At 18.5% G+C, this 13,582-nt stretch overlaps 4 protein-coding genes across 4 annotated transcripts; 2 read left to right on the top strand and 2 right to left on the bottom strand.

Moving 5' to 3' along the window:
- Positions 1 to 374: 374 nt before the first annotated feature.
- CA (carbonic anhydrase, putative) lies at positions 375 to 2,493 on the bottom strand (the record flags this gene model as incomplete). Its single annotated transcript, XM_028676824.1, has 2 exons — positions 375 to 847; positions 945 to 2,493. 2 exons carry the CDS (start codon positions 2,491 to 2,493, stop codon positions 375 to 377), a joined length of 2,022 nt encoding a protein of 673 aa, XP_028533274.1.
- Positions 2,494 to 3,175: 682 nt separating this feature from the next.
- On the bottom strand, positions 3,176 to 4,340 carry PRELSG_0937300 (conserved Plasmodium protein, unknown function; the record flags this gene model as incomplete). Its single annotated transcript, XM_028676822.1, has 4 exons — positions 3,176 to 3,260; positions 3,378 to 3,475; positions 3,593 to 3,793; positions 4,131 to 4,340. 4 exons carry the CDS (start codon positions 4,338 to 4,340, stop codon positions 3,176 to 3,178), a joined length of 594 nt encoding a protein of 197 aa, XP_028533273.1.
- Positions 4,341 to 5,681: 1,341 nt separating this feature from the next.
- PRELSG_0937200 (conserved Plasmodium protein, unknown function) lies at positions 5,682 to 11,294 on the top strand (the record flags this gene model as incomplete). The annotated part of the gene is made up of 1 exon (XM_028676821.1): positions 5,682 to 11,294. One exon carries the CDS (start codon positions 5,682 to 5,684, stop codon positions 11,292 to 11,294), a length of 5,613 nt encoding a protein of 1,870 aa, XP_028533272.1.
- Positions 11,295 to 12,076: 782 nt separating this feature from the next.
- PRELSG_0937100 (adrenodoxin reductase, putative) lies at positions 12,077 to 13,558 on the top strand (the record flags this gene model as incomplete). The annotated part of the gene is made up of 1 exon (XM_028676820.1): positions 12,077 to 13,558. One exon carries the CDS (start codon positions 12,077 to 12,079, stop codon positions 13,556 to 13,558), a length of 1,482 nt encoding a protein of 493 aa, XP_028533271.1.
- Between the last annotated feature and the right edge of the window lie 24 nt (positions 13,559 to 13,582).

The following is a 13,582-nucleotide window of genomic DNA, read 5'->3' as shown; positions in this document are numbered from 1 at the left end:
TAATAATTATATATTATTTATATACTTTTAAAAATTGTACAAAAATAAGAAAAATTGATATATATATATATATTATAAAACAAATATTAGAAAAATAGTATATACTTTAAGAAACTGTTTTATTTAGAAAAAAAATTATAGCAACATATAAAATAATTCAAAAATAGGAAAAACAATACTAAACCGTAAAAGTACAATAAAATAAGATAAATTATATATATCATAATTAAGGTAAATAAAAATTTTTTTAATAATTAATAATAGATTAAAATATAGAAATAAAAAAATTATTATGAAAAAATGAATAATACTTAAATATAGTATTTTATGTACACAAAAAAAATATATTAAATCCTATAAAAAAAATTTTTTTTTTAATTATTATATAAATATTTTAACGCTATAAAAAAAAGGTAAAATAAAAAATAATTAAAATATTGATAACTAGAAAAAGATTTAGTTGATGCATCTTTAATAATATTAATAACTTCTCTATCTTCCAATGTAGACAATGCTGAAGATATTAACACTTGAACTGGGAAACCTTGAATTAAATAAACTTTTCCATAATTTTTGGAATTATCTTCTACATTTTGTAAAACTCTGTAGTTATCATTATCACTACCTTTATAATCAGATGTATATTTTTTTAGCATTTTATAAAAATCTAATATTAATTCAGTTGATACAGGTAATGGTTGTTTAGCAACTTTCCAGTGAACATTTTCTTCACATAAAGGTAAAGTTGATGATCCATGATAAGATAAAAATTCCATATTCTCAATATTTAGCATCATCATTAGAGAATCTAAATTTAAAACTTCATCTAAATCTACTAATGTAGGTTCTAAAAAAAAAAAAAAATCGTATATGGAAATATAAGTATATATGTTCACATTCGAATATGCATTATTATGTTTATAATAATAAGAATCATTTTGTACCTGATCCAACAGGAACTTTATATGATGCATTTAAAATAGTTCTTAAAAATTTTTCCGATGGTAATCTCTTAAAGTGATCAATGGTAGATTTGTTAATTTCTGCACTAGTAAATGTGATGGATAAAACTTGATATTGATTTTTTATTTTACCACTTTTAAGTCTTTTGATATATTTTTTCTCCAATTGTGAATTAGATAAACTATTCATTAAAAAAGAGACAAGATAGGAATGATAATTGTTCTCCTTTTTATTTGTATCATTTTTGAATTTATTATTTAAATTAACTTTTGTTTTGGAGTTTTTCCATTTTTCTTCATCGTATTCGTATATATCATTTGTATAATGAAAAATTTGCATTTCTATTTCTCTTCTATTACCAGACCCTTGAAATGTATGCTCACTTGGAGAATGGAAATGAATTTGATCTGCATAAAACATAGTTGGATTATCAGTAGTAAATAAAACACCAAAAGGTATTACACCGTTATTAGCTGCTTTAATTTGAAAAATATTATCTTTTCTATTAATAACTAATTTCTTTATTAAATATTCATAATAATAAAAAATATCACCTTTCATCCAAGGTTTATTATAATTGTTCCAAGCATAATCATCATCGTAAAATAAATTTAAGTAAACATCTGCTATATTCTTTAAATCTCTTTCCTTTAATCCTTGCAAATGTAAATCAACTGGTGATTGATACTTCCCATTTTTGCATTTCCCTATACCCCAATTATTGCCATGCTGAGAATAATCTATATCTTTTAATTCGCTATACAAAAAATTTTTGTTGAAATTGCTTTTAATATTGTTCATTTCTCTTTTATAATTTTGATTCTTATTATTAGTATTATATTTTTTATCAGGTGAAATATCCTTGTGTGAGCTATTTTTATTTGATTTATGTTCATTTAAACCTTTTTTATTCAAATATTCTTCATTTGAATTTTTTTCATTTGAATGTTCCTCACTTGAATTTTCTTTATTCGAGTATTCTTCATTTGAATTTTTTTCATTTGAATATTCTTCACTTGAATTTTCTTCATTAGAGTATTCTTCATTTGAATTTTCCTCTTTTAAGTCTCCATCATATGATACATCTTTATAATTGCTATCTTTTATATTTTTCATTGATTTATTACTTTCCTTATACTTTTTTATGTCTTTTAATTGGTTTAATTCATTTCCCATCCTATTTAAATTTTGTGCATTTTCTTGTTCATATATATTATCAAATAATTGATAATCTTTTATATCATAATTCCTTTTATTCCTTTTATTTGTCTTTAAACTTAATAAGTTATCATTGTTTGTTCTCATATCATCTGTATTAAAATCTCTTGAATTTCTCAGTGAGCTGATTTTCTCTTTTTTTTTTATATTATCTTCCTTAGACTTACGACTAGTATTTTCAAATTTAAGAGAATTATCTAACTCATATGTAGAGTTCTTTAGAATTTCTAGCATTCTCCTAGTTTTAACATAATTTAATATTTCTAAACTATAAAAATGTAATATTATTATGAAAAAAATTATATTCTTCATTTTAAATTACAATATATTAAATATATAAATAGGTACACATTTGTTTTTAGTAATCAAAAACATTAAATTTTATAGATATAATATATATATATATATAAATACATATGCTTACATTTATATATGTTTTTTTCTATATTTTTAAGTATTAATATTTGTTTTTATAAGTTTCATATAGTATAAAAAAAAAAAAAAAAACCTATTCTTAATATTTTTTATTATATCTTTTTTTCAAATTCCAGGCTCCCCCCAGAAAAAAAAAAAGACTAAACAAAAATAGATTAAATCTAATAAATGCATATAGGTGCTTAAAAAAAAAAAAACGTATTTTTCTAGTCTTAAAAAAAAGAGCAAAGAAATATCTCATAATTTAATTGTATCATTTAATCTTTAAGCTCCCTTTTTTTTTTCTTTTTAATAATTATTTACATCATTTAAAAAAGAAAAAAATTAAATTAAAATTGTAAATTATTGTTAGAAAATAAAAATTTATGATGGAACTTTTTAATTAACATTAAAAAAAAATTCTAAAAAATGGTATATATAATAATTTAAGAGAAAAGAAATATATACATATTAATTTTATAAAAAAATATAAATATTTATACATTTCATTTCTAATTTATCATTGATAATAAAACAAAGATTCAATTTCAAATTTTCATAATTTCAGGCTTGCTATATATTAAACCTTTTTGAATAAATTTGGATTCATAAAATCATAATTAATACAATTTAAATGATCGTCAAAATCACATATATTCAAGTATCTATAAAAAAAGGATAGTATATATTAAAAAAATTATAAGTATTTTTATGAAAAAAATAAATAATATATTTACTAATATTTATTGTAATTTTTTTTTTTTTAAACTTAAATTACAAACCCATTATTTGAAATATTTTTTTTTAAAAATTCCTTATTTTCACTAGAAATATTTATATGAATTTTTTTCCATTCGGATGTATCGTTCTTCAGATAGATCTAATAATTTTATGAAAAATTAAAAAATTGAAAGTTTAAATATATACATATATATATATATTTATATTAACATATATTAATACATATTCAAATCAAAATATAAGATTATTTTATTACATTTAAGCAATTATCATCGCTATTATTTAGCTTTGATATTTGAACTAAACAAATTAGAGCATTTTTATAATTTTTTATTAATTTATCTGAAATTAATTCACAAATTTTTATATTCTTTATATCATTGTTCTTTGAATCATCTGCATTTATATGATAATAACCAATAATTTTTTCTTCTTTATTTTTGTAATAATTCTCTACCTAAGTTATAAAAATTTATTAGTTTATATATTATTAATGAAGGTATTTTTTTTTTTTTTTTTCTATATTCAAAATAGAAATCAAAATAATGTATAAATAATCAGAAAAGCAAACTATAATTATAAATTAGACAAATATAAAAATATATTTTAAAATGTCTTATAGTAGCTTAATTTATTAAGTTTTCTATAATATTAACATATATATGTATATTAATAAATTTCATTTTCTATCTTCATATCATTTATTTTTTCATTCCAATAATGAAGTGATATGTATATTTCTCTTTTTCTTTTTTTAAATAAATTTTTTTATTAATATTTTTAAAAGTTGCTACCAGTGTAAATGATAAATTTAAAAAAGGAGCTAATATGTGAGTATGAAATAATGGTATAGAATTAGTTATTAAACATTTTTTTTTTTCTCTCTCATCTTCAAAACATTTTCCTATTAATATTCCACATACATCATCATAGGAATTTTTTAAAGCATGCATAAAAATTTTTGCATAAGCAGAATTCTCAATAGTTATCTCTGTATCATCCATCTTTTAAATAATCTATTTTATAATTATGTAATTTATACTTAAAAATTTCTCTATATATTTCTTAATCAGCTATTTTGAAAAATATTCAATAAAAGTTAAAAATAAATACAATATTACCTTTACATTTACTACTCTATGAAATAACTTATTATTTCCAAATAAAATATTAATTCATAATATATATATATAATACGCGAAAAAAAACAATTCTTATTACTTAAAAAAATTTTGATGCTTTTATTTAAAGTAATTGTTGTTTTTAAAATATATTTTTTTATTATATTCCTGTATATATACTTTAAAAGGGTCTATCATATTTTATTTAATAATTTTTTTTATCAATATATAATTATACTTTTTTTTAGGACTATTTTATTAAAAAAAAAAATAACACAATAAAATATAATTAAAAAATAAGAATATATTAGGAGATCAAACAAATATACATTTCCAAAAAAAAAGGGAGAAAATAAATAAATTATGAAGAAAAGAAAAGAAAAAATTACAAAAATAATAAAATAAATAAATTTAAAAAATATATAAAATTATAAAAAATAATCGTGCGCAATAAGTTACAAAATTAGTATAAAATATGCTGTAGACGCCTTCTTTGTAAATTTTTAAATTATTATTTTATGATTTGCTCAAGAAAAAGAAAATAATACAAAACAAATATCTTTATATTGTTACCAATACAATTTTATAAATTGAAACATTTAAAAAAAAATTAGAAATTTTAAAAACAAAATGAAAAATATATAATACATATTTTATTCTAATAAAAAGAAACAATATAATTTATGTGGAGAAAAAAAATTAACAAAATTTTTTTTTTATTTTAATACCTTCATTTTTCATAAATTAAAAGAGATATAACGAGATATAACTTATATTTTTGCTTTTCCAAATAAGAGTAGAGATAAATGAATTATAAATATATCATTCTTAAATGTGTATTACAAAATTTATTATTGATGTATATAATATATATATATATATATATTTTTTTTTTCTTATTGTATTTATTAAAAAATAGGAAAATAAAATTTTTTTGTTTATATAAAAATGTATTTTTTCAAATACTAATTTTCCATGTATATTAAAAAATGAAATAACTACATTTTGCTGTTATTTTATATATTAAATATTAACAATATAAATAGGAATATTAGAAATAAATAATTATAATTTTGGGTATCACCGAAAGTAATTATATATATTATTGGTGAGAAAATAATTAATATGTTATTTATAAGGATAATAGAAATAAAATTTATAAACAAATGATTGCTATATATATATATAACTTATATATATTGTATTTTTATTTTTATTAAAATAATGTATGCCGACAAATTATGTATAGCTTGTTATGGAGATAAAAAAATATTTGGTAAATTAAAAAGTTTTTTTAAAGAAGATTTTTATGAATTATCGGATGTAAAATTAAATGAAAGAATAGATACATTAAATATTAATTTGAAATACACATTTTATAATGGTCCAATATTAGAATATTTTAAAAATGAAGAAAATTTATTATCCGAAAGAGCACTTATTTATATTTATTTTTTATATTTAAATGATTTAGAAGTGTATAAAAATGAAAAAAAAAATTTATTAAAGAGGTGGACTGAAGTATTGAATGATGAAAATGAAGAATTTTTAATTGTTTGCACTTATAACTTAGTAGATAATATAAATGAAATAAAAAATATAAAAAAAATAATTGAAAAAATAAAAGCGGATTTTAGTTATAATAGTTACAAAAGCAATAAAATTTTAAGTGTTCCCATATTTGAAAGTGAAAATTATGATTCTAATAAAAAAGTAAAAGAATTGTATGATCAATTTAAGCTACGATATTCCGATCAATTAAAAATATGTATAGAAAAAAAGTACAATATAATTAAAAATGGATATAATAAATGCTTAACTAATTTTTTTAGTTATGTAGATTTAAAAAAAAAAACATTTTTAGAAAAGAAAAAAAAAAAATTTCATATTTCGGATACTTACGTAAATAGTGAAGATACTGAAATTAATGAATTTATAGAATTTTATAAAAAACATAATGTATTCCTATTTTGTGATGAATATTTAGATATCAAATTTTTTTTGGATAAAAACAACTTATCCTATTATATAAATTCACTTGAGTTTATTACTGATTATGATGAAAAATTATATCTAGACATATATAATAATTATTTATCACTATTTATATGGAATGAAAATTTATGCTTATTGTACTTAAAATTAAAAATGTTTAAAAAAAGCTATATTTTATATAATACCATTGCAAAATTATTTATAAAAAATTTGAATGTATATATAAAAAAAAAAAAATGTATTATACATTCTTCTATTTTATTTGAAAAAAATTATTTAACAATAGGAAAATATATAAGAGAAAAAAAAATTTGTTCTATACATTTATTAGAATATATATTTTTTAAAAAATTTACTATCTTACTGTTTTTAAATAAATTTTCTTATATCTCAAGCAAAGCTTTAAAATTTTCTCAGTTCTTTTATACTAACAAAATTTTTATATTTATGCATAACTTTGATCGTTTTGAAGATAATTTAGACAAAAATTCCACAGATATTAATTGCTTAAAAAATTTAAAAAAAAAATTAATAAAATATAAAAACAAAGGAATAAAAAAAAAAAATGAAAGAAATCTTAAAAATGGTGCATCATATCATACTATCGATAAGCAAAAATACAATTTAAGAAGTGGTGAGGTTGAAAACGATATAGAATATAAAAAATTAAATAAATATAAAAAGATGGTTATAAATGAGTTGAATACAATTTTTAATAAGAAGAATACAAATATTGACAGAACAATTCTGATAGAATCAAAAGAAAAAAAAAAAAATACAGTAAAGGAGACTATTAAGGAAAAAAAAGATAGTAATACTGATATTAATCAAATTATAAATAATGATGTGGATACATTTAAAAATAAAAATGATAAAATAAGATTTATACTAAATTGTTGTTTCATAAATAAAGAAAGTTATTTCTCAATTTATTTTTATAATTTGGCTAATTTAATAAAATTTTTATATGAACATAGAAGTTATTTTTATCATGAAGATAACAAAAAAAATAAATGTGATAAAAATATAAAAAAAAATACGAATATTAGTAGATATTTATCGTTACAAAAAAATATTATAAAATTAGGATATAAAAAAAATTTTACAAAAAAAAAAAAATCCAAAAAAAATCTGAAAATAAAAACAAAGAAAAGTAATTCAATAAATGACTCTTCATCACAAATTTCCTCTTCCTTATCTGAATTGTCTGATTCTAAAAATAGCAGTAATCATTTCCTGAATAATGATTTTTATATAAATGTTTCCAATATTTTTAAATTATCTTTTGTTATTTTAAAAAATATATTAAATATTTATAACACATATTTATCAAATGATGAAATATATATTAAAAAAATTTTTTTTTTTAATTTCTATTCAAGTTACTTAGAGGAAAAAAGGTTCGAAAAAAAAATAGAAAAAGCAGATTTAGAAGATCTTAAAAATACAAAGAAAAATGTTTATTACAACTTCCCAATTTACCACATAAAAAATTTTTCAAAAGATAACGAAAAAAAAAAAAATTCTTTGCTGATGAACATTATGAATAAAATCATTAATTTGTGTCATAGAAAATATAACAACGTTTCTATAATAAACAAATTTTTTATGGCTATTTTATTATTTGAAAATAAAATTTATAAGAAGTCTTTTAAATTATTAAAAAAAATTATTCAAAAATCTAATTTTGATATTCTTACTTTTTTGTGTATGCAGCTCATATTATTTCATTGTGTAAATAATAAGTTTTACCATTTTTGTTGCTCCTTTTTTTTATCAAATAGGTATATTAGAATATTACCGCTTAAAGATGTGAATATTAATTTTGCTCATTTTCAGAATTATCAGTACTATTTGTTTTCTATAAACAACGAACAATCAATTCTAAAACTAGAAGAAGAAAAAAAATATGAAAATTATTTTTTTAATTTGTTGGAAAAGAACTCAGTAACCTTTGAATTGGTAAAAAAACAAGTAACTAATATCATTGAACAAAATAAAATTAAATCACACATTATAAATAGAAAAGAAATACACCAAAAAGAAAATAAAGAAGTAATAAGCAAAGAGAAAAATAATACTAAAAGTTTTAATTCAGAAATAAGTGAAAAAATCAATATTCTTCCTAAAATAAATATCAATAAGTTAATTAAATTCGAAACAAAAAAATTTTGTAAAGATAATTTCGTTTTTGAAATAAATCATAATTTTTTAAAGAGTTTAAAAAAATTTAACTTTTCTGTTTCAAAAAATGAAAAACATAATGATATTTATATACCAAAATCACATATTAAAATATGTGTCCAATCCAATTACAACTTTTACATTTTCGTATCAAGCATGATTTTTGGTTGCGTTAATAAAAATGAAAAAAATTCTCATTATTTGAATGAAAATCAATGTAAAAAGGAAAGAAGTAATTATACTGAATTTACAAATAAAAGTAGTGATTTGAATATTCAGCATATAGAAACACTTCTAAATTTAAAAGTACGGGAATATATTTATAAAAAGAAAAAAATAATAAAAGGATCGAGAATTAAAAACTTATTTGTTGAATATAATGAATACTTGGATTTATTTATTTTTTCTTCATTTACTCAAGACTCATTTATTGATGAAATAATTATTCAATTGTGCAGTGAAAAGGATAATAAAATTTTATATTTAACTTTTTGTAAAGACAAATATATCATTAAAAATGGCCTAAACATAATAAAATTAAACATAACTAATATTCTTGAGTCAAATAAAATAATGTGGAAAAATTTTAATTTTAAAATTGATTATGTGTTTCTTATAATAAATGATTTTGCTTTTTATCAGAAGATAGGTATCTTGCCTAATGGAAATTTACTAACTCCATTTTTAAATACTTATAGCAATTTTATAATTAATAACAATGTATTGATTGATACAAAAAAATATACGAACTTCTTTTTAAATCAACTTATTTCTCCTCTTTATATTAAGATAAAAACATTGGATTCAATTTTAGACTGCAAAATAATTACATCATATTTAAATAGCACATCTTTAATATACAATAATACAAATTATATCAAATTAATTATAAAAAATAATGATAAAAATATTAATTATGAAAATGCAAATATTGATGATGAAAGTGAATTAATTACAACAAAAATATATAATAAAAGAGAGAATAATGATTTAAAAAATATAAAAATTGTTGTAAATAATAAAAACGATATCTCTGATGAATCATGTGAAAATTTAAATTTAGGAAATTCAATTATTTTTTATATTGAAAAAAATGAAGATACTCAGATTCATAATATTAAGGTTTTAGATGGATTTTATTTTAATAGTGAAGATAGAAATTTTTTACATACAAAAGACGATAATGAAATTGATAAAAAAAATTGCTTAGAGAAAAAAGATGAAAATAAAAATAAGATAAAATTATATGAAAATTTAAATGAAACATATGCAGTGATATCTTTTATACCAAAAAAGGTTAATAATAATATAAATGATGAAAATTATAAAAATTATAATAATAATATAAACAGTGAAGAGGGTAATATCAATGATAATATGAATAATTATAATATCATAAATAATGATAATTATACAAATAGTACTGATAAGTTGAAAATGAGATGCGTATTAAATATAAATTCACTTGAGAAAAAAAGAAAAGAAAGAAAAAGTGATATGTATAAATTGTCTTGTGTTAATTATATAGGGAAAATAAAATTTATTGATTTTATTAATACAGAAGATATTTCCTCAAGATCATGCTTAAATAGTCAAGTAATTATAGAAAAAACATTTGAACTTGTAAATATTTTTAAGGAAAAAATAAATACATACAGATCAAAAAATACCATGTTGTATGAATTAATAATGAAATTACATAATGATAATTATTCCATATATTTAAAAAACTTTAGTATATCAATTTTAAAAAAATCCATTACACAAATAAAAAATGTGAAAATTTTTTTTTTAAATAATGAAAGCATTAGAGAAAAAAAAATGGGATGTGTCATGAATAAAAATGATGCTTTTGATTTAAATGACTCTAGTGAAAATGATGAATATAAAACAAGCGAAATTTATATAAATGATTCAAATGAAAAATACATGAAAAAATCTGGTGAACTTTGTTTAAATAAACAAAATTCAACTTCTAGTAATAACAATTTAAGTTTTGAAGAAAATTATTTTTATGATGAAATTAATATAAATACTCATATAAAGGGAGGAATGTCTATTTTTTTACTTTTTGAAGTTCTATATCATAACATTGTCAATGAGAAGAATAATCCGAATAAATGTTTGAATTATGAAAATATTATTGGAGATATAAGCATAAAATATGAATACAAAAATCATTTTATTTTGAAAACCTTAAAAGATAAGAAAAAAGAATGTATTTATAAATTTAATGTTTTAATACCTCAATTTTTACTACCTATTAATATTCATTATGATATACCCAAATGTGGTATGCTTCATTCCCCTTTAAATATCAAAATAGTAATATCAAATAATATCAATGAAACTATTTGTATGAAGTATTATGTATGCATAGATAATGCTGAAAAAACGAATAATGAAAATGAGTATAGTTGGCTAATAAATGGATTTAGGAAAAAAGTACTTTTTATTTCAAAAAATTCTTCATATACCATCAATTTAAAAATAATCCCTTTAAAGATTGGTTTAATTAATTTCCCGCCTATCTATTATTTTATAAAATTAAATAATAAGTGGATTGAAATAACGAAAATTTTAAAAAAAAGTGAAAATTTTCAATTAATTATTTCCCCATCTCTTCATTTTGTTCCTAAAATATGGGAACTAATATAAATGTTTCTCTATTTTTTTTAGCATGCCTATTTTTTTCGAATATTTGTATATATTTGAAAATATTCATATGATTACTCAAATGCTTATAAATTTATTCAAAAATATTAACCTCAAAATTATTAGAAAGGTTTAAAAACATAAAAAAAAAGAAAAAAAAACCCATTAATATATCTTTGTATAGCAGAACTAATATGTCTACTTAAAAATTTTCTAATTCATTTATATATATACAAAAGTTTTTTCTGTTTTAAATTTTATCTAAAATGAAAATGTTTAAATGTTTATATACACATATGTGTATATTTTAATTTGTTTTTTATTTATCTTTTTTTTTAATGACAAAATCATTAATATATGCAATTTTTTTAGTTTTTTTTTAAATTTTAAATTAATTTACATTCCTACATTTTCATATATATATGTATATTTTTTTTTTTAAAACAATACAATAATTTTTAAATTATCCTATTTAAGATAAAATAATTTAATATAAAATAGTATAAAATAATAAAATAATATACTAATAAATGAATGTATGTACCTAATAATTGATCAGTGTTATACTTTTCTAATTCATTAAATTATTCATTTCCAATTAGAAAATCCATAAATTCTTTTCGAAAAAAAAATTTTTTTTGAATGAAATTTTTATTAAATTTATTGTATGCATGATTTTTATTTATTTTTTTTTTTTTAATATAGCTCCCTAATTAAATGAATAATTTATATAAAAAAATAATAAAAGATAAAAAAAATATCGAGAGTTCTCTATTTTGCAAATAATGAATTTATATTGCATCTTATCTAGTACAAGAAATAAGAGCATAAAACTTAAAAGTGGAACAAAACAAATTTTTTTTATTAAAAAAAATTTCTTTTCTAATGAAAAAAAGTATTTTAAAATAGGAATTGTAGGGGCAGGGCCAGCAGCTTTATATTGTTGTAAATATTTTTTAAAAAATGATAATATAAAAGTTGACATTTTCGATAAATTACCAAATCCATTTGGGCTTATAAGATATGGTGTAGCTCCTGATCATATGCAAGTAAAGAATACTTATAAAACTTTTGATCCAGTTTTTTTAAATAAAAATTACAGATTTTTTGGAAACGTAAATATTGGTGTAGATTTAAAAATAGAAGATTTAAGAAGTTATTATAACGCTTGCATTTTTTGTTGTGGTGCTTCTGATATTTCTTTACCCAATTTAGAAAGTGAAAAAAGAAATGGGATTTTTCATGCAAGAGATCTCATTTATTTTTATAATAATTATTATGAAGAATTAAGGTGTAAAAATATAGATAACTATTTAAATTCTTATGATAATTTTTCTAATTCTGTTATCATAGGGAATGGAAATGTTTCATTAGATATAGCTCGAATTTTGACTAAGTCTCATGATGAGTTGAAAAAAACAGATATTAACAGTAATTTTTTAAATGCAGCAAAAAGGCATAATTTTAAACATATTTATATTATTGGAAGAAGAGGATTTTGGCAATCTTCATTTACAACTGCAGAATTAAGAGAATTATTAAATCTAAGTAACATAAAAGTTATATTAAATAAAAATAACTATGATTTATGTTTTCATTTAAAAAACTATGATGAAAATTCCAGTATAAAACAAAGACAAAACAAACTCTTTTTAAATATGGTCAAAAATTATGAAGATCTTGAAAAAAATAAAAATTTATATGAGAAATATAAAATTATTGAATTCATTTTCTATTATGAAATAAAAAAAATTAATTACATCAACAATTATATGAAAAATTTAGAATTTGAAATAAATAAAAATTTGCAAATATCTGATCCTTCTCTTCAAAAAAAGTATTTAACAACACCCTTACTTATATTTGCTACAGGTTTCAAAAAAAATGCATTCAATGAAAATTTATATAATAAATCGACAGAGAAATTTAAAGAAGATATTTTAACAAATAAATTTGGAATTTTTAAAGCGGGGTGGTTTGATAAAGGAGCTAAAGGTAATATAGCTAGCCAAATTCCAAATTCTAAAGCTATCATTTCCCTTATTTTTAATTTTCTTCAAAATACTACAACATTTTTTGATAATGATATATGTGATTTATTAAATAAAAAGAAAATTCATTTTGTCAATTTTGATGATTGGATATATATTCAAAATTACGAAAAGAAGGCAGGGATGCAAACAGGTAAAATTGCAGAAAAATTGAACAAAGTAAAACAGTTATTACATATATTAGATGAAAGAAAACAAAAAATGAATCCCGCTTAATTTATATATTATTGTCTTGTGTTC

The sequence above is a fragment of the Plasmodium relictum genome, assembly GCF_900005765.1.
Source record: "Plasmodium relictum strain SGS1 genome assembly, chromosome: 9".
NCBI classification, from domain to species: domain Eukaryota; phylum Apicomplexa; class Aconoidasida; order Haemosporida; family Plasmodiidae; genus Plasmodium; species Plasmodium relictum.
Note: the sequence above shows the minus strand (reverse complement) of the source record. Positions and strands in the feature narration are given on the sequence as shown.